The sequence below is a fragment of the Anolis sagrei genome, chromosome 5 (assembly GCF_037176765.1).
Source record: "Anolis sagrei isolate rAnoSag1 chromosome 5, rAnoSag1.mat, whole genome shotgun sequence".
NCBI lineage: Eukaryota > Metazoa > Chordata > Lepidosauria > Squamata > Dactyloidae > Anolis > Anolis sagrei.
This window is the reverse complement of record NC_090025.1, coordinates 668,939-691,872: the sequence shown is the minus strand read 5'-3', so window position 1 is coordinate 691,872 and position 22,934 is coordinate 668,939. Positions and strand designations below refer to the sequence as shown.

The 22,934-nt window shown below is 46.8% G+C and overlaps 1 protein-coding gene across 1 annotated transcript in view; it reads left to right on the top strand.

Moving 5' to 3' along the window:
• The window catches only part of VAX2 (ventral anterior homeobox 2), an 89,207-nt gene extending 72,329 nt beyond the window's left edge, over positions 1-16,878 (top strand). The window contains exon 5 of the mRNA XM_067468369.1: positions 15,126-16,878. Within this exon, the coding sequence (XP_067324470.1) occupies positions 15,126-15,581 (456 nt within the window). The 3' untranslated portion in view covers positions 15,582-16,878. The remainder of the gene's footprint in view (positions 1-15,125) is intronic.
• The last annotated feature ends 6,056 nt before the right edge of the window (positions 16,879-22,934 follow it).

Genomic DNA, 22,934 nt, shown 5'->3' with positions numbered 1-22,934 from the left:
ACAGGCGAAGGGCCACCACTGAGAAAGCCCTGCTCCTCGTCCCCACCAGCCTCACTTGTGAGAGTGGTGGGGTCGAGAGCAAGGCCTCCCCAGATGATCTCAAGCTCCGAGGTGGGACGTAGCGGGAGATACGTTCGGACAGATACACTGGACCAGAACCGTTGTTGTTGTTGTTGTTGTTGTTGTTGTTGTTGTTGTTGTTGTGTGCCTTCAAGTCATTCCTGATTTCTGGCCACTCTATCAAAGGGTTTTCTTAGCAAGGCTATTCAATTTGTATCTGATTTGGAAAAGACGGGTTTCCATGGCCAAGTGGGAATTTGAACAACAAAGTGAAAATGCCCCAGGTCTAACAAAAGGGAGGAAATGGCTACATACAGAGGTCATTTTGTATGTATGCCTATATAAGTTAGTCCTTTCCCAATGCATCCCTTATACCACCCAGAGGGCAAGGGCAAGAGAAGCAGTTGAAACTTGCTTCCCTTGCCCTCCTCCCTGCCATAAATCAATAATCATAAAATAAAAACCAATGAAAGCAAACTGCCCATGTCCCACCTTAAAGGCATACAATGCAATTATGATTGCCACCCTGCTCACTTCTTACCTTAAGCAACTCCTTCATTCCATCCTATTCTCTTAAGATTTCCATCTTCAGAACCTACCAGAATGCTTCACATTTCCCTTTTTTCTTTATAAATATTACAAATGGTACTTAGAAAAAAAAATGCCAGCTGACCTCTCCTCTATCTTAAACCCTCCTGTTCAAGGAGCTCCATTGGCTGCCGTTCATTTTCCGTTCCCAATTCAAGGTGCAGGTTCTTACCTACAAAGCCCTGAACGGTTTGGGACCTGCCTACCGGCGTGACCGCATCTCTGTGTACAAACACACACGATCTCTTCAATCATCTGGAGAGGACCTGCTCACGCTCACGATTGGTGGGGACGAGAGAGGGCCTTCTCGATGGTGGCCCCCCGACTCTGGAACTCACTCCCCAAGGATATCAGGCACGCCCCAACTTTGGCAATTTTTAGGAGGAACTTGAAAACGTGGTTGTCCCAGTGTGCCTTCTAAGAATAAGGAAACTTCCAGTAATATGTCCCTAATTGCACCTTATTAGTGATCTAGAACTGTCTGTACGCCCCATTCTTTTCCGAAATTCTATCCTGGTTATATTTCACCTGGTCTTGTCCAGCATTATTTTTAAATTTTAACTATTACATTTGGCCCAGCCATTGGTTTTTAAATGTTATTGTGATATTGTCGATGTTTACTGCCTATTTTTTGTTTATGAGTTTTATTTTATTGTTTTGTATTACTGCTGTTGTTGTTTTTTGCTGATGTATTGTGGGCTCGGCCTCATGTAAGCCGCACCAAGTCCCTTGGGGAGATGGTAGCGGGGTATAAATAAAGTATTATTATTATTATTATTATTATTACTACTACTACTACTATCTATTCCTGCCAGTTCTAGGGTTTTTCTTCATCCAATATCTCTCTCCCCCCCCCCCCCCCCATTTTTGCACATAAGTAAACTTGCTGCTATGGTCATATAATGTAATCATTTGAAATTCACATTCTTGTTAGTTCATTCGGGCAAATCCAAATGGATTTTAACTGTGAATTTTATTAGTGACATGTTTAATTCTGTTTTACTGCTGGCATTAGTTGTATATTTGAAATTGTGTGGTCCTACTTTTAATTGTAAGCTGCTTGGAGTTTCCTTCAGGAGAGGTAAAGCAGGGTATAAATGAACATAATGATGATAATAATAATAATAATCCCCTTCCCAGATACAATTGGGTCTAGCTGCATTCTGATTTTAAAGAGCTCTTGTATCCAGTTTGGTATCGGATCACCAATAGCCTTTGGATCTGTCGCAGGCCCACCCCAAAGGGCAAAAGCACCTTGACAAAGACCTCACAGCCTCTGAGGATGCTTGCCATAGATGCAGGCGAAACGTCAGGAGAGAATGCCTCTAGAACATGGCCATATAGCACGGAAATACCTACAACAACCCACCTTGATACTCCTAACATATCTATGTATTGTCCTTATATACCAGGCCTGGGCCAACTTGGGCCCTCCCTCAAGGTGTTTTGGACTCCAACTCCCAGAATTCCTAACTGCCTCAGGCCCCATCCTTTTCCTTTTTCACTTAAGCAGTTGAGAGGGGAAAAAGGAAGGGGCCTGAGGCTGTGAGGAATGGTAGGAGTTGAAGTCCAAAACACCTGGAGAGAGGGAGGGCCCAAGTTGACCAGGGCATGTTATGCACCTTCAACCATTGATACATCATCCAGGGGTGCCTTGCTGAGGCAGGTCTCTCCCCCTGAGATTCTCTCCTGTTCCTGTAAGGCAAGGAGTCAGTGGGAAGCCTTGGCTTCTTGCCCTGAGATGCTGCCTTTCAGAGCCAGCAGCATCCTTTGTTTGCCCGCTTATCCTCAAGGCCGCCCTTTGAAATGTAGGTTGAGCCTTTAGAGCCTGCCATTTGGCACCTCTCTCTCTCCCTTCTTCCCTTTCTCCCTTCCTTCCATCCCTCCCTTTCCCTCTTTCTCTTTCTCCTCCTCCTGCTGCCCTCTTGGCCACCCGGTCATCCCCTCCGGTTGGTGGGTCAGTCCCTCTCAGTCACTTGCCTGCATCACTCCCACTCCCAGCAATCCTCTTTCGGCTCTATTGACCCACATAGATTAGTATCACCCGCGCCCTATTTATAGCACCAGGCCTCCCAGGCCAAGAGCTGCGTTTGGGTTTTAAACCGTGGATTTAGCCATAATGTGCCACAAAGCCTCCGGTTCCAGATGCAGAGGGGACCCCTTCCCATTGCCATTGGCCTTCATGGAGGACCCTCTTCAATTCAGAGTATTTGCAAGTGAGAAAGAAAATAATTTCCTGGAAAAGAGGTTGTTTTGCTTTGTTTTTCCATGGCTGGCGCTGGAAGGAAATACTGCTGAGATTTCCTCCAAAGAGCCATGCTCCTTTTTATTTATTATTTACTTTATTTACTTTACTTGTATACCACACTCTCTCTCTCAGCCCGTAGGCGACTCAGTGCGGTTTACAACCAGGTCAATATACACAGTGCACAACATTAGAATCATAGAATCATAGAATCCAAGAGTGGGAAGAGACCTCCTGGGCCATCATCCAGTCCAACCTCATTCTGCCAAGAAGCAGGAATATTGCATTCAAATCACCCCTGACAAATGGCCATCCAGCCTCTGCTTAAAAGCTTCCAAAGAAGGATCCTCCACCACACTCCGGGGCAGAGAGTTCCACTGCTGAACAGCTCTCACAGTCAGGAAGTTCTTCCTCATGTTCAGATGGAATCTCCTCTCTTGTAGTTTGAAGCCATTCTTCCCTTGCGTCCTAGCCTCCAAGGAAGCAGAAAGGAAGCTGGCTCCCTCCTCCTCCCTGTGGCTTCCTCTCACATATTTATACATGGCTCTCATCATATCTCCTCTCAGCCTTCTCTTCTTCAGGCTAAACATGCCCAGTTCCCTAAGCCGCTCCTCATAGGGCTTGTTCTCCAGACCCTTGATCATTTGAGTCGCCCTCCTCTGGACACATTCCAGCTTAGAGTCAATATCTCTCTTGAATTGTGGTGCCCAGAATTGGACACAATATTCCAGATGTGGTCTAACCAAAGCAGAATAGAGCATGAGTAGCATTACTTCCTTAGATCTAGACACTAGGCTCCTATTGATGCAGGACAAAATCCCATTAGCATTAACATTTAAAATAGTGACTAAAGCAACTAAATCAATCTAACAATACATCGGTACATCAAAATAACATCAATACATCCATATAACTAATCCAACACGTCTCATCAGTAAAGTCATAATCCGATCTCCTCGTCCATTATTCCAAGTTCCAAATTCTATCAATTGATTGCACTGCTTAATTAAACGCCTGTTCAAAGAGCCAGGTCTTCACTCTTCTCCTGAACGCCAGCAGGGAGGGGGCCGATCTAATGTCTGTGGGAAGGAAGGGTGTTCCACAGCCGAGGGGCCACCACTGAGAAGGCCCTGTCTCTCGTCCCCGCCAGCCAAGCTTGTGAGGCTGGCGGGATCGAGAGCAGGGCCTCCCCGGATGATCTTAATGTCCTAACTGGTTCATAGGGCGTGATGCGTTCGGACAGATAGGTCGGGCCAGAACCGTTTAGGGCTTTAAAGGCTAAAGCCAGCACTTTGAATTGTGCCCGGTAGCAGATTGGCAGCCAGTGGAGCTGGCGCAACAGAGGAGTGGTGTGCTCCCTGAGTGCCGCTCCTGTTAACAACCTGGCTGCCGATCGTTGGACCATTTGTAGCTTCCGAGCAGTCTTCAAAGGCAGCCCCACGTAGAGAGCGTTGCAGTAGTCTATATGGGATGTAACCAGTGCGTGGACTACCGTGGCCAAGTCAGACTTCCCAAAGTACGAGCGCAGCTGGCGCACAAGTTTTAATTGTGATCGTGCTTTTTGAGATTGTAGTCGCTGGGATCTATGCTCAGAGCTTTGCTGATATTGTTACCAAGCATCAAGTCAGCCTTCGAAAAGGCAGGCCTCTTCATTAGGAAGAACTTCCTGACTGTGAGAGCCGTTCAGCAGTGGAACTCTCTGCCCCGGAGTGTGGTGGAGGCTCCTTCTTTGGAAGCTTTGAAGCAGAGGCTGGATGGCCATTTGTCAGGGGTGATTTGAATGCAATATTCCTGCTTCTTGGCAGAATGGGGTTGGACTGGATGGCCCAGGAGGTCTCTTCCAACTCTAGGATTCTAGGATTCTATGAACTCCAAGGGGCTCTTGCAGGAAAATCAAGGCAGGGCCCTCCCCTCCTCCCCTCCCTCCCTCCATCTTTTCCTGTGGTCTTCTTCTACCTTATGGTTGCCCATATGCCACCAAGTGGTCCATCCATGGGCTCAAGTGGGGTTCCTTTTAGGCCAGGGTCCTCTCCTGCGTTTCCACAGCCAGAGTCCTCACCCAACATTCACATGACTGCACCACACTGGCTTACTCCACGGCAGCACCGTGATCAGGTTTTCCTGGAAAGATTGATTCAGAGTATAGTTTCCAGCCTGGTTTGTCTCTGAGGTTGGGCGAGAGGGCTTAATAACAAAAGACCCTCCCCATGAATGCACATGAATGCAGAGCAACTTCTCAGGAGCAGCGTGACCCAGCACCAGTAGCCCAAAGGTAAAGGAAGAACAAAGACACACAGACCAATGTTACCTCTTCCTTTGGAGGCTTTTCTTTATAGCAAAATAATATGGTTTCAAAACGATCTTGACAGATTAGAGAGATGGGCCAAAACTAACAAAATGAAGTTCAACAGTGACAAACGCAAGATACTCCACTTTGGCAGAAAAAACGAAATGCAAAGAGACAGAATGGGGGACAATGCCTGGCTCGAGAGCAGTACGTGTGAAAAAGATCTTGGAGTCCTCGTGGGGAGGAAGGGGAACATGAGCCAGGAATGTGATGTGGCAGCAAAAAAAGCCAATGGGATGTTGGCCTGCATCAATAGGAGCATAGTGTCTAGATCTAGGGAAGTCATGCTCCCCATGCTCTATTCCGCTTTGGTTAGACCACATCTGGAATATTGTGTCCAATTCTGGGCACCACAATTGAAGGGAGATATTGACAAGCTGGAATGTGTCCAGAGGAGGGCGACTAAAATGATGAAGGGTCTGTAGAACAAGCCCTATGAGGAGCGGCTTAAGGATCTGGGCATGTTTAGCCTGAAGAAGAGAAGGCTGAGAGGAGATATGATGAGGGCCATGTATAAACATGTGAGAGGAAGCCACAGGGAGGAGGAGGGAGGGAGCTTGTTTTCTGCTTCCCTGGAGACTAGGACGCAATGGAACAATGGCTTCAAACTACAAGAGAGGAGATTCCATCTGAACATTAGGAAGAACTTCCTGACTGTGAGAGCCGTTCAGCAGTGGAACTCTCTGCCCCGGAGTGTGGTGGAGGCTCCTTCTTTGGAAGCTTTTAAACAGAGGCTGGATGGCCATCTGTCGGTGGTGATTTGAATGCGATGTTCCTGCTTCTTGGCAGAATGGGGTTGGACTGGAGGATGGCCCAGGAGGTCTCTTCCAACTCTTTGATTCTATGATTCTATGATTCTATGATTCTATGATTCTATGGTTGCAATATTTGCAACAACAAGGTTTCCATGACACAAATAGAGTTCAACCTTTACAGTGGAGCTTCACACACAAGGCCTTCTCATACCGAGGCCTACCTCACAATCAGGTCTACAGCAAATGGCCCCTCTGACTATAAACTCCCCACACGTTGAGTGAAGGAACAATTCTTTTTATTAAAGCTTAGCAAAAAAAGCCATTAGAAATAAATGCTTGTAAAGATAGATAAGATTCCAAAAAGCAATAAGCCACATTGGTGATCTCCAAATTCCAATTGTTTAACGACAACAACAACAACAAATGACAGATTAGAGAGATGGGCCAAAATTAACAAAATGAAGCTCAACAGTAACAAATGCAAGATACTCCACTTTGGCAGAAAAAATGAAATGCAAAGATACAGAATGGGGGACAAGGCCTGGCTCGAGATCAGTACGTGTGAAAAAGATCTTGGAGTCCTCGTGGACAACAAGTTAAACATGAGCCAACAATGTGATGTGCCGGCAAAAAAGCCAATGGGATTTCGGCCTGCATCAAGAGGAGCATAGTGTCTAGATCTAGGGAAGTAATGCTACCCCTCTATTCTGCTTTGGTTAGACCACACCTGGAATATTGTGTCCAATTCTGGGCACCACAATTCAAGAGAGATATTGACAAGCTGGAATGTGTCCAGAGGAGGGCGACTAAAATGATCAAGGGTCTGGAGAACAAGCCCTATGAGGAGCGGCTTAAGGAGCTGGGCATGTTTAGTCTGAAGAAGAAAAGGCTGAGAGGAGATATGATAGCCATGTATAAATATGTGAGAGGAAGCCACAGGGAGGAGGGAGCAAGCTTGTTTTCTGCTTCCTTAGAGACTAGGACGCGGAACAATGGCTTCAAACTACAAGAGAGGAGATTCCATCTGAACATGAGGAAGAACTTCCTGATTGTGAGAGCCGTTCAGCAGTGGAACTCTCTGCCCCGGAGTGTGGTGGAGGCTCCTTCTTTGGAAGCTTTTAAACAGGGGCTGGATGGCCATCTGTCAGGGGTGATTTGAATGCAATATTCCTGCTTCTTGGCAGAATTGGGTTGGACTGGATGGCCCACGAGGTCTCTTCCAACTCTTTGATTCTATGATTCTATGATTTAAAGGCAGGAAGAAGACACAGCGTCCAAACGTAGCATTCAAAAGCAATGCTCAAAAAGCGTGAAATAATATTCCAAGGCACTGATAATCCAAACAGGAATAATCCAACCAAGAAGCAAATACAGACCAGCCGCTGCTAGTCAAGTTGAAAGGCTAGAAAAATCCATGAAGACGAGATCACTTGAACAGGAATTCCACGAGGCTTGTGCTAGGTTTCCAAAGGATGCCTGATCTGACAAGATTTTCTACAGGCAAACCTTAAATCCCAAAAACTGGTTTCGTTTTCCTCAAGTCTTTGGCCTTAACTGACAAATTCTTTCGGATCTATGTAAACATTGGGCCTCTTTGTCGATTCTGGCTCATCTCCAGCCGCGGACTCTGCTTATCTGACTCCTCATGAACTTTCCCAGGTGTCAGACTGTTTCCCAAACTAGAATCTAAAGGGCTCACAGGCGGAGGGAGTAAACCTTTCTCCCAAGGCCTGACAGGAACATTCTCATGAGAATCTGCCCTTTGCACCGAAGCCTCTCTGTCAGTGTCTGCATGAAACTCATGACCAAAGTGTCTCCATCTTGCACCTCAGAGTCAGTCCCAGCATCCCCCACATCAGAAGCAACAGGGGACGGATTTCCCTCCTCATTACCCACATCAGACACAGAAACATATTAGGCCTGGGTAAGAACGGAAAAATTTGTTTCTAAAATCGATTCGTTTTTTGGGGGTTTTTGCGTTTCGATTTTAAAAAGAATTCCGAATTTTTCTTTTAAAAAGTTCGATATTTACGAAATTTCGTAAATGTTAAAAAAATTACGAAACAATAACGAAACAATTACGAATCGATTCGTTAATGGCGGACGCGATTGCGCAATACGCTAAAAACCCTCCAAATGGGACAGGGGGAACTTCTGAAGCTTCCCTCTCCCTCTGTTGTTGACTGTTGGTGTGATATTATAATTTTTTTTTCACTAATTAAACAAAAAACAACTATAAAACTTGCCCCAGACATGCGGAAATAATAACGAAACGACTTCAAAACGATAATGAAACGAATACATAACAAATCCGAAACAATTACGAAACGAATTTAAAAATTCGTTTCGTTTTTAAGTTGCTCCAGAATGGTTCGTTATCGCTTCGTTATAAAAAAACCCGAATTTTTAACGAATTACGAATTAACGAAACGAAACCGCCCAGCCCTAAAACATATACACAGTTCAAGCACAGGCTCAGGTTCAATCACAGGCTAGGTCCCAACACCTACTAACATTGAGGCCTATTCTCCCGTTGAGGTGATCTCTCACACAGAGAGGCTGCTCTCACACTGAGAGCTCTCTCAGACTAAGGCGTTACTAAGCAACAGGCACACCTGCTTTTATTTAACCTCTCTGAGTCACTGCTTTTCAATTTAATCCCTTTAGTGCTTGTCTCACATTTTTGTAACCAAAATAGCGAGTTAATTTTTAATATTTCTGACATTCCCTGGCTGAGCAGGGATTCAAATATTCACATCTGGAATATTGTGTCCAATTCTGGGCACCACAATTCAAGAGAGATATTGACAAGCTGGAATGTGTCCAGAGGAGGGCGACTAAAATGATCAAGGGTCTGGAGAACAAGCCCTATGAGGAGCGGCTTAAAGAGCTGAGCATGTTTAGCCTGAAGAAGAGAAGGATGAGAGGAGATATGATAGCCATGTATAAATATGTGAGAGGAAGCCACAGGGAGGAGGAGGGAGCAAGCTTCCTTTCTGCTTCCCTGGAGACTAGGACGCAATGGAACAATGGCTTCAAACTACAAGAGAGGAGATTCCATCTGAACATGAGGAAGAACTTCCTGATTGAAAGAGCCGTTCAGCAGTGGAACTCTCTGCCCCGGAGGGAGTGTGGTGGAGGCTCCTTCTTTGGAATCTTTTAAGCAGAGGCTGGATGGCCATTTGTCAGGGGTGATTTGAATGCCATATTCCTGCTTCTTGGCAGAATGGGGTTGGACTGGATGGCCCAGGAGGTCTCTTCCAACTCTTTGATTCTAGGATTCTATGATTCTATCTCCAGAGTCAGAAATCTCTTCTGATGTCAGCCTGTGCGGCACACCACTTTGAGTGCTGGATGCGACTTTGGAGAACAGAATTTGAATTACAGAACTGAGCCGTGCTGTTGCTTTGTTTCTAAAGTGTTTCTAATGTATAGTTAGTGAAAATTCTGTTACTATAATGAAACTAACAAAATTTCATTACTATTTTGTTGCAGCAATTGTGCCTAATTAAATGACTATAATTGGGGAAACTTTAGGGCTCCTATCTCCCTCAATTTAAAAGCTATTGAGGTGAAACTTGCTACAATGGTAAACTTCATTTACCACTGTTAGTCCACCAAATTTCAGAATGTTTTACTTATCCATGGATTATTGGTGAATTTTCAAAGTTTTTATAAACTTCTTTAATAATAAAGAAAATCTGTTCCTAGTTTCGAAATAATATTTCCTGTTCAGTTGTGTAGTCCTTACTTTGAAAGTAGTTGTTCTACTTCAGAAACTTTGCTTTTGTGGCAGAAACTTTGCTAAATTGTTGGAAAAGCAAGTTGTGGTATAGGATGATGTCCCTTGCGCAAAGACAAAGCTTTTATGACAGAACCAACTAGGAACTGCCATTTAAAAGCCAGGAACAGAAATTATAGTGTAGAATATTAACTAATTTATCTCCTTATGTGTATGTATGTGGGTATATATATATATATATATATATCTATTAGGCCTGGGTAACAACGGAAAATTTTGTTTCTAAAATCGATTCGTTTTTTGGGGTTTTTTGCGTTTCGATATTTAAAAGAATTCCGATTTTTTTTTTAAAGTTCGATATTTACGAAATTTCGTAAATGGTAAAAAAATTACAAAACAATAACGAAACAATAACGAATCGATTCGTTAATGGCGGCCGCGATTGCGCAATACGCTAAAAAAACTTCTGAAGCTTCCCTCTCCCTCTGTTGTTGACTGTTGGTGTGATATTATAATTTTTTTTCACTAATTAAACAAAAAACAACTATAAAACTTGCCCCAGACATACAGAAATAATAACGAAACGACCTCAAACCAATAACGAAACGAATACATAACGAAATACGAAGCATTTACGAAACGAATTGAAAAATTTGTTTCGTTTTTAAGTTGCTCCAGAATGGTTCGTTATCGCTTCGTTAACAAAAAAATAACGAATTTTTAACGAATTACGAATTAACGAAACGAAACCGCCCAGCCCTAATATATATATATATCTGTAGAGGAAGCTTTAAAAAAACCTAATTTATCTCCTCTCCTGATTGGTGCTTTCTGCTGTTAATGGGAAAGGTTGTTTAGGACAGAGACTTTTGAATTCTTTGGCAAAGGGATTGTGGCGCAGCTGGCTGAGTGACAGCTGCATTAAGATCACTCTGAACAAAAGGTCATGGGTTCGAAGCCAGCCCGGGTTGGAGTGGGTTTCCAACCAATTGTGTAGCCTGTTGTCGACCTTTGCAACCCGAAAGACAGTTGCATCTGTCAAGTAGGAAAATTAGGTACCACCTTAAAAAAGTGTGGGGAGGCTAAATTAACTAATTTATGAGGCCATAAAAAAGACTCCAGCAAAAGCATTCCAGCGGGGAAGCATGCTAATAACCGATTTTATTACGAATTCCGACTCTTCTTATTTGTTTTTTTTTTTTTTTTTTTTTGCAATATCTATCTATCTCAACCCTTGTTGACGTCATGGGAAGCGGGGAGGGAGAATAACCAGTATTTATTTATTGTGTCAGGCAACCGAACAGTTGTATTACATTTTTGACAGAACAAACAAACAAACATACAAAAGACACAAAGTTTGCAAGCTTGCTATTCTATTAAATGTCCTTTGATCAGTTTCTGTCCCCTTGGAGTGCCTCTGGTGTTGCTGCAAGAAGGTCTTCCCTTGTGCATCATGTGGCAGGGCTCAGGTTGCATTGCAGCAGGTGGTCAGTGGTTGGCTCCTCTCCACACTCGCATGTTGTGGACTCCACTTTGTGGCCCCATTTCTGAATTTCATGGTGCCAGAGCACAGTTCAGCGCCTTCCAAGTCGCTCAGTCTTCTGTGTGCCCAGGGGGGAGTCTCTCATTGGGTATCAGCCATTGGTTGAGGTTCTGGGTTTGAACCTGCCACTTTTGGACTCTTGCTTGCTGGGGTGTTCCAGCGAGTGTCTCTGCAGATCTTAGAAAACTATTTCTTGATTCAAGTCGTTGACGTGCTGGCTGATACCCAAACAGGGGATGAGCTGGAGATGTCTCTGCCTTGGTCCTTTCACTATTGGCTGCTACTTCCCGGCGGATGTCAGGTGGTGCAATACCGGCTAAGCAGTGTAGTTTTTCCAGTGGTGTAGGGCGCAGACACCCCGTGACAATGCGGCATGTCTCCTTAAGAGCCATATCTATTGTTTTAGCATGGTGAGATGTGTTCCACACTGGGCATGCATACTCAGCAGCAGAGTAGCATAGCGCAAGGGCAGATGTCTTCACTGTGTCTGGTTGTGATCCCTAGGTTGTGCCAGTCAGCTTTCGTATGATATTGTTTCTAGCACCCACTTTTTGCTTGATGTTCAGGCAGTGCTTCTTGTTGGTCAGAGCACGGTCCAGAGTGACTCCTCCCAGGTATTTGGGTGCGCTGCAATGCTTCCGTGGGATTCCTTCCTTCCTAGGTAATAATCCTCAGAGGTCGGGATGCTTGTCTGTTCTTAAGGTGAAAGGTGCATGTCTGTGATAATGCGGCATGTCTCATTAAGAGCCACATCCACTGTTTTAGCGTGGTGAGATGTGTTCCACACTGGGCATGCATACTCAGCAGCAGAGTAGCACAGCGCAAGGGCAGATGCCGTAACTGTGTCTGGTTGTGATCCCCAGGTTGTGGTCAGAATAACCTTCAACTCCTTCAACTCCCATAAAACGAACTGTCCTTCTCTGTCTAGCGCCCCCTTTTGGCCTCGGCATAGATAACGGAAGAGGACCCAATCCTCAGGTGGTGCAATATCGGCTAAGCAGTGTCATTTCTCCCGTGGTGTAGGGCGCAGGCACCCCGTGATAATGCGGCATGTCTCATTAAGAGCCACATCCACTGTTTTAGTATGGTGAGATGTGTTCCACACTGGGCATGCGTACTCAGCAGCAGAGTAGCACAGCGCAAGGGCAGATGTCTTCACTGTGTCTGGTTGTGATCCTTAGGTTGTGCCAGTCAGCTTTCGTATGATGTGGCATGTCTCATTAAGAGCCACATCTACTGTTTTAGCGTGGTGAGATGTGTTCCCCACTGGGCATGTGTACTCAGCAGCAGAGTAGCACAGCGCAAGGGCAGATGTCTTCACTGTGTCTGGTTGTGATCCTTAGGTTGTGCCAGTCAGCTTTCGTATGATGTGGCATGTCTCATTAAGAGCCACATCTACTGTTTTAGTGTGGTGAGATGTGTTCCCCACTGGGCATGTGTACTCAGCAGCAGAGTAGCACAGCGCAAGGGCAGATGTCTTCACTGTGTCTGGTTGTGATCCCCAGGTTGTGGTCTGAATAACCTTCAACTCCTTCAACTCTCATAAAACGAACTGTCCTTCTCTGTCTAGCGCCCCCTTTTGGCCTCGGCATAGATAACGGAAGAGGACCCAATCCTCAGGTGGTGCAATATCGGCTAAGCAGTGTAATTTCTCCCGTGGTGTAGGGCGCAGGCACCCCGTGATAATGCGGCATGTCTCATTAAGAGCCACATCCACTGTTTGAGCGTGGTGAGATGTGTTCCACACTGGGCATGCGTACTCAGCAGCAGAGTAGCACAGCGCAAGGGCAGATGTCTTCACTGTGTCTGGTTGTGATCCCCAGGTTGTGGTCAGAATAACCTTCAACTCCTTCAACTCCCATAAAACGAACTGTCCTTCTCTGTCTAGCGCCCCCTTTTGGCCTCGGCATAGATAACGGAAGAGGACCCAATCCTCAGGTGGTGCAATACCGGCTAAACAGTGTAATTTCTCCCGTGGTGTAGGGCGCAGACACCCCGTGATAATGCGGCATGTCTCATTAAGAGCCACATCCACTGTTTTAGCGTGGTGAGATGTGTTCCACACTGGGCATGCGTACTCAGCAGCAGAGTAGCACAGCGCAAGGGCAGGTGTCTTCACTGTGTCTGGTTGTGATCCCCAGGTTGTGGTCAGAATATTTATTTATTTATTTATTTATTTCACAGTTTTGTATACCGAGCTTCTCAACCTCGTTGAGGGACTCAGCCCGGTTTACAGCCATAAAAACATATACATTCATTAAAATATCATATATCACAATTACAAAAAACTTTAAAATAACACTATGTCTAAAACTACAGTGGCCAGTCGTCCTATTAAGATGGATCTACCTCAACTTCCATCCAGGGTCCTATGGTGTTGTCTCATTCCTCGAAGGCCTGACTCCACAGCCACGTCTTCACCCGTTTCCTAAATGTTAGGATGGATGGGGCGGTTCTGGCCTCCAGAGGGAGAGAGTTCCAGAGTCGAGGGGCCACCACCGAGAAGGCCCTGTCCCTCGTCCCCACCAGCCGCACTTGCGAGGCCAATGGGACCGAGAGCAGGGCCTCTCCAGATGACCTTAGTAATCTTGATGGTTCGTAGGGGAGAATACGTTCGGAGAGGTAAACAGGGGGAGAGAGTTCCAGAGTCGCGGGGCCACCACCAAGAAGGCCCTGTCCCTCGTCCCCACCAGGCGCGCTTGCGAGACCGGTGGGACCGAGAGCAGGGCCTCTCCAGATGACCTTAGTAATCTTGATGGTTCGTAGGGGAGAATACGTTCGGAGAGGTAAACAGGGGGAGAGAGTTCCAGAGTCGCGGGGCCACCACCGAGAAGGCCCTGTCCCTCGTCCCCACCAGCCGCGCTTGCGAGGCCAATGGGACCGAGAGCAGGGCCTCTCCAGATGATCTTAGTAATCTTGATGGTGCGTAGGGGAGAATATGTTCGGAGAGGTAAACAGGGGGAGAGAGTTCCAGAGTCGAGGGGCCACCACCGAGAAGGCCCTGTCCCTCGTCCCCACCAGCCGCGCTTGCGAGGCCGGTGGGACCGAGAGCAGGGCCTCTCCAGATGATCTTAGTAATCTTGATGGTTCGTAGGGGAGAATATGTTCGGAGAGGTAAACAGGGGGAGAGAGTTCCAGAGTCGAGGGGCCACCACCGAGAAGGCCCTGTCCCTCGTCCCCACCAGCCGCGCTTGCGAGACCGGTGGGACCGAGAGCAGGGCCTCTCCAGACGATCTTAGTAATCTTGATGGTTCGTAGGGGAGAATACGTTCGGAGAGGTAAACAGGGCCGGAGTCGTTTAGGGCTTTATAGGTCAACGCCAGCACTTTGAATAACCAGTGAAAATGGGGGAAATTATTTTCCTCCTTCAACTCCTTCCGCCATAAAACGAACTGTCCTTCTCTGTCTAGCGCCCCCTCCTGGCCTCGGCATAGATAACGGAAGAGGACCCAATCCTCAGGTGGTGCAATATCGGCTAAGCAGTGTAATTTCTCCCGTGGTGTAGGGCGCAGGCACCCCGTGATAATGCGGCATGTCTCATTAAGAGCCACATCTACTGTTTGAGCGTGGTGAGATGTGTTCCACACTGGGCATGCATACTCAGCAGCAGAGTAGCACAGCGCAAGGGCAGATGTCTTCACTGTGTCTGGTTGTGATCCCTAGGTTGTGGTCAGAATAACCTTCAACTCCTTCAACTCCGCCATAAAACGAACTGTCCTTCTCTGTCTAGCGCCCCCTTCTGGCCTCGGCATAGATAACGGAAGAGGACCCAATCCAGACCGTGACTAACGACCTCTTCCCTCTCTGCCTCCCTTCTTCTCCCGGTTCCACCTCTTGTGCTGCAGGTGAAGGTGTGGTTCCAGAACCGGCGGACGAAGCAGAAGAAGGACCAGAGCCGGGACTCAGCCAAGCGCTCCCCCCCGGGGGGCTCCTCCTCCTCCTCCTCGGAGTCCTTCGCCACCTGCAACATCCTCCGCCTCCTGGAGCAAGGCCGACTCCTCGCTGCTGCCGCCGCCCCACCTCCACCCCCTCCAGCCCTGCTTTCCCCAGGAGGACCCCCCTCCACTGCGACCTCCTCCTCCGGTGCCCCCCAGGAAGCCCCTTCACCTGGGTCCTTCGGCCTGGCGCTGCCCACCCCGCTGGCACCGCCCTCGGCCTTCCCGCTGCGCTGCTTCGGGGGCCTCCATGACTTGCCCGGTGGGGGCGGTGGGTACGGACTCGGCCCCTCGGCCTTCGAGCCTTACGCGCGGGTGGAGAGGAAGGGCGCCCTCACCCTCCCCGCCAAGAAGCCCGGACCCTGACTGCGGCTCCGCATAATTATTCGTAATCGGGGTGCGGTGTGGTTTTCCGGGCTGTCTGACCATATTCAAGCAGCATTTTCTCCTGACGTTTCACCTGCACCTGTGGCTGCTGGCATCTTCACAGGGTCTGATGGTGGTCAAGGAAGTGGAGTCTATATACCTGTGGGATGTCCAGGGTGGGAGGAAAGAACCATTGTCTGCTAAACAAGTGTAAAGGGTGCAATTAGCAAGCTTGATTTGCAAACGTTGAGTATTGTTTACTACCAAGAGCAGGCATGGGCTAACTTGGGCCTTCCAGGTGTTTACTACCAAGAGCAGGCATGGGCTAACTTGGGCCTTCCAGGTGTTTACTACCAAGAGCAGGCATGGGCTAACTTGGGCCTTCCAGGTGTTTACGACCAAGAGCAGGCATGGGCTAACTTGGGCCTTCCAGGTGTTTACTACCAAGAGCAGGCATGGGCTAACTTGGGCCTTCCAGGTGTTTACTACCAAGAGCAGGCATGGGCTAACTTGGGCCTTCCAGATGTTTACTACCAAGAGTAGGCATGGGCTAACTTGGGCCTTCCAGGTGTTTTGGACTTGAACTCCCACAATTCCGAACAGCCGGTAGGCTGTTCGGAATTGTGGGAGTTGAAGTCCAAAACACCTGGAAGGCCTAAGTTAGCCTATTCCTACTCTAGAGACATCCTTTGTCTGTGGGGTGTTCAATAACCCTCGATTGCTTGCTGCCTGGAGACTTCCTGTGTCTGGGTGGCGTTCCTTATCCATTGTCTTGATTCTGGTGGTTTTCAGTACTGGTGGCCACATTTTGTTCACTTCATGGTTTCTTCCTTTCTGTTGAAATTGTTTGTGTACTTTTTTGGATTCAATGGCTTCTCAAGTTTGCAAGTTTACAAAGGGTTCTTCCTCCCACCCTGGACATTCCACGGGTATATAGACTCCACTTGCTTGACCACCGTCAGATCTCGGAAGATGCCGGGCACAGATGCAAGTGAAATGCTGCTAGAAGACATTGGCTCGAATTCAGCCCAGAAGCCATGCAACACCCCAGTGATTCTGGCCGTGAAAGCCTTTGACATTACAATAATTATTATTATTTGCATCGTTGTGATTAATGGCACAAAGGAAACAAGGAAGGCCCCTCTCTTTCCCCTCCCCCCCCCCTTTTCCCCATCACGCCGGATCTGGCCCCGTTTGTTCTCTTTGCAAAGGGGGGCTTCGAGGACGTGTCTGCCTGTGAGTGCGAGTGCGCATTGAGTGCGGTCCTTTCGTGGAACTATTAAAATAAGCAACTGCAGACCAGGCCTGAGCCCCAGTGCTTGACTGGAGGGAATGGGAGGGAGGGAGGGAAGGAAGGAAGGAAGGAAGGAAGGAAGGGAAAGAGGGAAGGAAAGAAAGGAGGGGAGCCACCCAACCACATCTCCCATCATCCCCCGGGTGTTGCACTCTAGCTGTGGAACACCTCTTCACTCAGCACCACTCAAGAGTTCAGAAGTAGCTAACTATGGTTTGTTTACCAAAAGCATCTACAAAAGGGGGAATGACAATTCCCAAAAAAGCAGTACAAAAGGTGCTATAAGTCCCAAATGCAAAGATCAATAGTCCAAGATAGCAAGGCACAAGTAATCCATGAAGGCAAAGGACATGAAATCCATGAAGTCAAGAGCATGGGAAACAAGAACATAGGCATTGATCCATAAGCATGAAAACAAGAGCTTCCCTGAGACAAAACTATTTCAGGATAGGCAGCTGAGAGCTAAACAGGAACTTTTCCAAGACAAAACTATTTCAGGAACATAGGCAACTTGAGAGCTAAACACAAACTTGATGTTAAGGCAACGTTGTCTGCTCTGAAGATACCGGGAAAGCATCCCTTAATTTAAGCTCAAACCTGACCAAGAAGCCATGAGATTATCCCTCTCACAGCTGTGTTTCTGCTTCTCACAGAGTCTTTCTGACTTCCTAATTAACCTTTCATTCACTCTCTCCATGCGGAGGCCTAATCTCATATCGCGGGGTAACTTCCCATCTTCTGAAGGCTGAGAAGGCTGATTCTCATAGAATCATAGAATCCATTTCTCAAGAGAAATGGAATCTGAAACATCCTCTATCTCTTCTGCAGCTGCCGGCCCTTCTCTCTGATTTATGGACTGCGTTTCTGTCTATGTTACAGCCTGATCACAGACTCAGTGAAAAACCCATCATTCCCCTCATCCTCGGAGGCAGAATCCCCAGCACCCCCAGCATCTTGCTGCTGAGCCCCAACAACAGGAACCTAGACCCTGCCGAGATTGGCATTCCTTCTTTTGAAAATGTGAGACATGGGAATCTGGGTGAGGCTGGATCTACACTGCTATATAATCCAGATTATTCACATTATCTGCTTTGAACTGGATTATATGAGTCTACACTGCCATATAATCCAGTTCAAAGCAGATAATCTGGATTGTATATGCCAGTGTGGAAGGGGCCTGAGAGCATAGCGCAAACTCACGAAAGAGCAGGGAAGGACTCTCCTACTAGAGCCTTTGGCTGTTTGAAGCCCTCTTTCAAAGAGAGAAGGGCTGCAGTGCTTCCAGCTCCCTTTCGTCCTCTCCTTCTCTTCACCTCTCAAATTCCACCGGTTTAAAGCAGGCCAGACAAACTACAACAAGATGGAAATGTTGACTTACAAAGCGTGTGGACCAAACCACAGGCAAAGCATCTGGAAGGTAGAGAGACAACGATCAAGACATCACTCTCAGTGGGCCCGAAAATTGCAGGAAATCCCCATTCATTCTGAAATTGGAAAAGACAAGCCCTCATTTGCCCTGTTTTGTTTGGAGAACAATGCCCTGGAGAGCAGGGAACATGTGTCCTTCTCTACAAAACTTTTCAACTGTTTTTGTCAGAAATGAAAGAAACACAATGAAAGAGCCTGCATCCCATTCTTCACATTCTATCCTTTGCATCTCATCCTTTACATCCCAGTCTTTGCATCCCTTCCTTTACATTCCAATCCTTTGCATCCCAATTTTTGCATCCCATCCTTCACTTTGCATGCCACCCTTTTCTTCCCATTTGTTGCATCCCAGTCTTTGCATCCCACCCTTTGCATCAATTCTTTGTATCCATCCTTTGCATCCCATTCTTCACATCTCATCCTTTGCATCTCATCCTTTAAATCCCAGTCTTTGCATCCCAATCTTTGCATTCATCCTTTGCATCCCACCCTTTGCATCAATTCTTTGCATCTCACCCTTTGCAACCCACCCTTTGCTTTCCATTGTTGCATCCCACACTTTGCATTAATTCTTTGCATCCATCCTTTGCATCCCATCCTTCACTTTGCATCCCATCCTTTGCATTCACCCTTTTCATCCCATCTTTCACATCCATTATATGCATCTCATCCTTTGCATCCCACCCTTTGCATCAATTCTTTGCCTCCCATACTTTGCATCCCATCCTTCACTTTGCATCCCATCCTTTGCATTCACCCTTTTCATCCCATCTTTCACATCCATTATATGCATCTCATCCTTTGCATCCCACCCTTTGCATCAATTCTTTGCCTCCCATACTTTGCATCACATCCTTCACTTTGCATCCCATCCTTTGCTTCCCATTTGTTGCATCCCAGTCTTTGCAGCCCACCCTTTGCATCAATTCTTTGCATCTATCCTTTGCATCCCAATCTTTGCATCCCATCCTTTGCATTCATCCTTTTCATCCCATCTTTCACATCCATTATATGCAACTCATCCTTTGCATCCCACCCTTTGCATCAATTCTTTGCATCCATCCTTTGCATCCCATCCTTCACTTTGCATCCCATCCTTTGCTTCCCATTCGTTGCATCCCAGTCTTTGCATCCCACCCTTTGCATCAATTCTTTGCATCTATCCTTTGCATCCCAATCTTTGCATCCCATCCTTTGCATTCATCCTTTTCATCCCTTCACATCCATTATTTGCATCTCATCCTTTGCATCCCACCCTTTGCATCAATTCTTTGCATCCCACCCTTTGCATCCAATCCTTCACTTTGCATCCCATCCTTTGCATTCATCCTTTTCATCCCATCTTTCACATCCATTATATGCATCTTATCCTTTGCATCCCACCCTTTGCATCAATTCTTTGCCTCCCATACTTTGCATCACATCCTTCACTTTGCACCCCATCCTTTGCTTCCCATTTGTTGCATCCCAGTCTTTGCAGCCCACCCTTTGCATCAATTCTTTGCATCTATCCTTTGCATCCCAATCTTTGCATCCCATCCTTTGCATTCATCCTTTTCATCCCATCTTTCACATCCATTATTTGCATCTCATCCTTTGCATCCCACCCTTTGCATCAATTCTTTGCATCTCACCCTTTGCAACCCACCCTTTGCTTTCCATTGTTGCATCCCAGTCTTTGCATCCCACCCTTTGCATCAATTATTTGCATCCCATCCTTCACTTTGCATCTCACCCTTTGCTTCCCATTCATTGCATCCCAGTCTTTGCATCCCACCCTTTGCATCAATTATTTGCATCCCATCCTTCACTTTGCATCCCACCCTTTCCTTCCCATTCATTGCATCCCAGTCCTTGCATCCCATCCTTTGCATCCCAATCTGTAGGAGAAAAGATCTCCCCTTAGGAAAGGCCTCCAGAGAGTCAGAGCCCTTCCAACAGTGGGATACACTGCTTCCTGGGAGAGGGTTGAAGAGCTTGCAAAACTACCAGAGTCTCCTCCTACATCTGGCAGTCTTTCAGCAGAGGCTGCATGGCCATCTGTTGGGAGGGCTTGGATTGTGCTTTTCCTGCCTGGCAGAAAGGAGGGGCTTGGACTGGACAGCTGTAGGGTCTCCTTCCAACTCTATAATTGCTCTATAGCAGGTGTGGGTAAGCTTTGGCCTTCCAGGTGTTTTGGACTTCAACTCCCACCATTCCTGGCCTCAGGCCCCTTCCTTTCCCCCCTCAGCCGCTTAAGCGGCTGAGGGGGGAAAGGAAGGGGCCTGAGGCCAGGAATGGTGGGAGTTGAAGTCCAAAACACCTGGAAGGCCAAAGCTTACCCACACCTGCTCTATAGGGATGGGTAGAAAATATGTAAGGGGGATATGTTTCCAAACTTTGCAAAGTTCTAGACAAATTCTGTGTAAAATTTGTGCAATGTAGTTTTGTGTGCAAACCAGCATTTTTCTGCACAGACAATACTTTTGCACAGATAAAACCATGTGTTTTCAGAAGTATTGTTTTGTGCAGAAAAATATCATTTTGCAGATAACAGATTTTTGTATAGAAAGGGAAAACAAACAAACTTGGACTATGAATAGTCTTTTGAAACTGGGCCATTCTGGAAGCCTTCCTTGCAGCACGAGAAAAAGGCTGGAACTCTTCATGCTTCCTTTCCGCAAGAATCTCGCTGCTGCAAAATGATGTCCTTGCTCTCCTGTGTTGTACTATGATGACTAGAAGAGCCTGGGATTTATAGTTCCTTCCTGCCATCACCCTTCTGGAGTACCCGGTGGCAAAGTGGGTTAAACCCTTTTGCCAGCAGGACTAAAGACCGACAGGTTGGAGGTTCAAATCTGAGGAGAGTGCAGATGAGCTCCCATCTGTCAGCTCCAGCTCCCCAAGCGAGGATACGAGAGAAGCCTCCCACAAGGATGGTAAAACATCAAAACATCCAGGTGTCACTTGAGCAATGTCCTTGCAGACGGCCAATTGTCTCACATCAGAAGTGACTTGCAGTTTCTCAAGTTGCTCCTGACGTGAAAAAAATCACCCTTCTGCACCCAAAAAGGGAATTGCAGATGCCATTGGACTACATCTCCCAGCAGCCACAATCAGAAGAGCTAATGGTCAGGGGCGGCTCAGCTCATTATGCAAAGTAAGCATTCGCGGTAGAGTTGATTTTGCCCAGGGGCGCTCTTGAGGGAAAATAGACCTTGACATATGCGAGTTGTAGTTCCTGGGATGTATAGTTCACCTATCAATCAAAGAGCATTCTGAACTCCACCAATGATGGAATTGAACCAAACATGGCACACAGAACTCCCACGACAAACAGAAAATATATATCAGTGATTGGTTGGGGGGGGGGGCAAAATACTGTTTGCTTACCATTGAAAATTACCTAGGGCCACCTCTGCCAATGGTAAGTTGTGTTGGGAGTTGTAGTCCACCAAGCTCTGCAAGACCAGCCCTGTTTTGCGCTGTCTAAGCAGAAGAAGCACAAGACACACACAGAGAGAGGCCCAGGGGCTTTTAGTAGCCCCAAATAGGAGTTTCCAAAGTTTCTCAGTCACGAAGCACCTTTGAAAATGTGAAATTCAAGGCTGAGCACTACATTTCCTCTCTCGGATACATACTGTATTTGATAAATAAAATGACAACAATATGGACAAAGAAAGGTAGTTTCACAATTTCAGCATGCAATGACATCACGTTTTATCATTCAAAACATTTTTCTCCACCAGTTTCATATGTAGGCAGAGCTACACGCACAAAAGAAGAAGAAATAGGAAATAATGGTGACTACAACTCCCACAAGACTTCTAACAGCTGGTAGGCTGTAAGGAATTGTGGGAGTTGAAGTCCAAAACACCTGGACGAGGGCCAAAGCTTGCCCATGTCTGGTCTGTACTGTGGAATGAATGTGGTTGTAGTTTGTTGAAACCTCTCTGAGGGAGAGGGTTGAAGGCCTTGTAAAACTACAATTCCCAGGTTCCATAGCATGGAGCCAAGGTAGTTAAAGTGGATTCAAAGAAAGCGCTAGGACACATCAGCACCCAAACTGATACTGGAAAGGGAGCGATTAAGGGATTGATATTTCCAGCGCATGGCAAACTTTGGCCTTCCCTCCAGGTGTTTTGGACTTCAACTCCCACAACTCTGGCTGAGGAAGGAAAGAAAAGGGACTGAGGAATGGTAGGAATGGTGGGAGTTGAAGTCCAAAACACCTGGAGAGAGGGCCAAAGTTGGCCCAGGTATTTAGAAACACAGAAGATAAGAAAGTTAAGAAAGTGTTTTCAACTAAACGAAAACAATGCCTGGAAAGCAACGAAGCCAAGTCCAGAATGGAGACAAGGGATCACTATGACACTGTCAAGAGCTATGTATGAGCGTGAAGGGTCTCCAGAAGCCCCCTTCTACTAGGCAGGGAGGCACAGTCCAAGCCCTCCAGGCAGATGGCCAGCCAACCTCTTTCCAAAGACCTCCAGAGAAGGAAGGAAGAAAGGAAGGAAGGAAGGAAGGAAGGAGGCTCCATTGTCTGCCGGTCTCTGGAGCAGCAGGAAACAAGCTGTCTCCATTTCCAGCGTGATGTCCTTTCAAATATTTACAGCTGGCCTCCCCGTGGCATCCCTTCAGGCATTTGAACA